Source organism: Arachis hypogaea, chromosome 17 (genome assembly GCF_003086295.3).
Source record: "Arachis hypogaea cultivar Tifrunner chromosome 17, arahy.Tifrunner.gnm2.J5K5, whole genome shotgun sequence".
NCBI lineage: Eukaryota > Viridiplantae > Streptophyta > Magnoliopsida > Fabales > Fabaceae > Arachis > Arachis hypogaea.
In genome coordinates, this window is record NC_092052.1 from 130027760 (window position 1) to 130031195 (window position 3436).

A 3436-nucleotide genomic window follows, 5' to 3' on the forward strand; every position below is an offset into this window, starting at 1 on the left:
TGATTTGAGAATTACTCAAATTTAGTAATCATGTTCTACCATGCATGCATACTCTCCGTAGAAACAGTACTGGTGCTGAATGGACCCGTTATGAATAGTGTATTTATATAAATAGTGTTACTTATATTATCGGTATTTCAGTTATTTTAACAGTAGATTTTAATTAATATATATTATATATATTTTTTATAATTTAAATCAACGGTTAAAACAACTTAAATACTAATATTTCCGGTAAATTTAAAACTCTTCCGTAAGTATTATTCAATATAATGTCCATAATAATCCAAAATGCATTAAATGTCTGTTAGATTCAGCCATCACATAACCAAAACGCAGATAACTAATAACAACCAGAAGCTCATCACTCTATATGTCTCTATGCACTTGCTCTCTGTGGCAACCACAACTATTTGCTGAAAAACAAGCTAAGCTATAAATGCTTCATATCTGTATCGTGTGTGTATTCATGCTGCCTCTTGTCATACCACATCTTTAACTTTCTAGTATTGAATTTTGATCTTTTTATTGATAAAATGTGAAGTACTTCTACATAACATAGATTTAAGAGTACAGGATAAGTGTGAATCATTTAATGCCTTTGTTGTCTATTCTCTATCTTCTTTTTTTCTGAAAAAAAAAAAAAAAGTACTACTAGCGAAGCAATAAATGTTCACAAATATTCTATCCATCCCAAAGCTAAGTTGAACCCCTTTTTTTTTCGGGACCTAAAGTTGAAAAAAAAGGATAACAGCATAAATGGCTAAGTTCTTAGGCAAGAACATTAAAGGATTAAGATAGAAAAATTTGTGTAAGTGCTACAAATTTATAGTACAAATATGGTTAAGACTTAAGACAACCCATTTGGACACTTCTTCAAGGCCTAGTCCGAATTGTGTAAAACATTCATCTGCCCCCTCCTCCAAAAACCTTGGATAATACAATAACAATTTCTAATAATATTCAATAAGCCCTTGAATTTTGTTGAAGAGCTTATCACTCTAAAGAATGGTTTATATCCTTGAAGCTCCTAACACATGGAATTCCACATGCTTGCGCTTTGTTGCAATAACGCAACCATTCAAAAACCTTCACTAATTATCCACAGTTAAATTAATTAATTCCAACAGAATTAACTAACGGTTTCTCAAGCAGTTTTTTTTCCAACTTATCCGTAATGACCCACTTAGACGACATTGCCGTTTCTAACGAATGTATTGGATCACTTTCATAATAATGTGATGATAAACGAGAAGAACCTTGCAACACCCCCATGGACCTAGACTTGTTCAGCTTCGACCTTCTCCTCACGAAACCCGACCCGTTTTGTTGCGACCGCGAACTTCCCGAATCCGAATTTACTTTCAGAGAACCCGCACCAATTGACTTTGACCTCACTACATGATTGGATGAGGGTCTACCATAATACTCTGCACCCGTCACATTGGATACCTTCCTGTTCTTCCTTCTACTCGCACCACCCTTCGCCGCTCTCACTACCTCCTCCTCACTCCTATGGTAATAACTGTCACACTCACGTGCTTCCCATTCTAACCGTTTCTCACTCTCCACGCGCCTCACGCGCCACCTCAATCCACTCCATATCGGCGCCGCCCGCATTCTCTTCCTTGCAATCTTCAAGCACTGCACAACCTCCTCCATCGACGGCCTCTTCTCCGCCGTGGACCTCACGCACATGGCCGCCATCACCGCCACCATCCGAACCACCTCTTTATCCGACGGCACTCCGATCCGCCTGTCGCAAATGACGGCGAACTCTCCTCTCTTAATCAACGGCACTGCCCAGTCGACCACCGACGGTGGACTGAAGTTCACGTCGATGGCGTTCCTGCCGCTGAGAATCTCTAACAGCAAGATCCCGAAGCTGAAGACGTCGCTCTTAGCGCTCAGATCCTCGGGCGCAAGATAGCAAGGATCAAGGTACCCTAACGTGCCAGCTGGCGGTGTGCACTTCACGCGCACGTCCTCCACGTGTCCTCTCAGCGCGAGCCCAAAGTCTCCGAGCCTCGCGTTCCACGCTCCGTCGATGAGAACGTTGGAAGATTTAATGTCTCTGTGAATCACCGGAGGGTTTGATGTGTGAAGCGCGTGAACCGCCTTCGCGATTTGAAGTGCGAGCCGGACGCGTGCGGTCCAACCGGGCGGTCGGACCGGCGAGTGGAGGAGGTCGTGGAGGGAGCCGTTCGGCATGTACTCGACGACGATGAGCTTGCCGCCGTTGCTTGGATCGGTGCAGAATCCGATGAGGTTCACTAGCCGGCGGGGGCTAAAGACGCGTGAGAGGATCTCGATCTCGTTCTCCGCCGGGCTGGTGCAGTTGCCGCAACCGGTGCAAGATGCTGCGGCGGTACTTTGGTGACGGCGTGATGATGGTTTGGCGTGCTTGGTTTTCTTGACGGCGGCGATGAGCTTGCCGCCGTCGAGTGTGGCTTTGTAGACGCTGCCGTGGCTGCCTTTGCCGAGGAAGGTATCGGCGGAGAAGGTTTTAGTGGCGGCGAGGATGTCGGAGTAAGGGAAGTGGCGGATTTGAAGGAGGTTGTTGGTTTTACGGTTCTTGAGATGACAGTAGTGAGGGTCACAGGTGGCGATTGCAGAGTCGGCATTGCAAGAGAGATAACCCATTGAGCTGAATTGAATTTTGATTACGAAAAAGAGAAGAGAAAGAGTTAGTAGTTGTGAGAGAGTTTGATGGTGGGAATGGGAAAACAGAGAGCGGCAAAACCCATAACTGCAGAGAAAAGGTACGCTGTGTTCTTCCACTTTAAAAAAACCACTTTAATTTGTTTCTTTTTCTTTTCACGACGATGTGAACCAACCTTACTGTTACTACTACTCCTACTACACTACCTTTTTTCTCTATTAATAATTTATTTAGTGTTTCCTCTGCCTCTGGGTCACTGCTCCCAGCTTACTCAAACATTTGGCTCTATAGTAAATTTTAGTTAATAAATTAGGTTTTAAATTTTTATTTTATTAAATAAATTAATTTTTATATAAGAATTTTAAAAATTTATAAGAATTATTATATTTTTTATTAAATAACGATAGAGATTAATATATCTAATTTTTTTACTAAATTTAACGTATTGATATGTCTAATAAAATTAAAAGTTAAAGATTAATTTAATAATTAAAATTTATTGAAAATTAAATTGTCTGACTAAAATGTTTTTAAAAATTAATTTGGAATATTATTCTAAAATAAATTTGAATATAGAATATGTATCTTATTATTATTTCATGAAAATTAGTAAATTACATCATTGCTTCTAAATGAATTCATAAATTTTGGATTTAACTAACAAATATTCTTATGATACAGAGTGTTAAGTAAAATGTTCTTGTTAGAAGATTGAAACTTGTAAGTTTTTAAAATATGTTGTTTAATGTACAATAAATATTAAAAATTGTCAAC

General features: G+C 39.9%; 1 protein-coding gene across 1 annotated transcript; it reads right to left on the reverse strand.

Annotated features, from left to right (window-relative positions):
* Positions 1-752: 752 nt before the first annotated feature.
* On the reverse strand, positions 753-2927 carry LOC112764937 (serine/threonine-protein kinase-like protein At1g28390). The gene has a single exon (XM_025810776.3). It carries the CDS (start codon positions 2641-2643, stop codon positions 1114-1116), a length of 1530 nt encoding a protein of 509 aa, XP_025666561.1. The 5' UTR covers positions 2644-2927; the 3' UTR covers positions 753-1113.
* Positions 2928-3436: the final 509 nt, after the last annotated feature.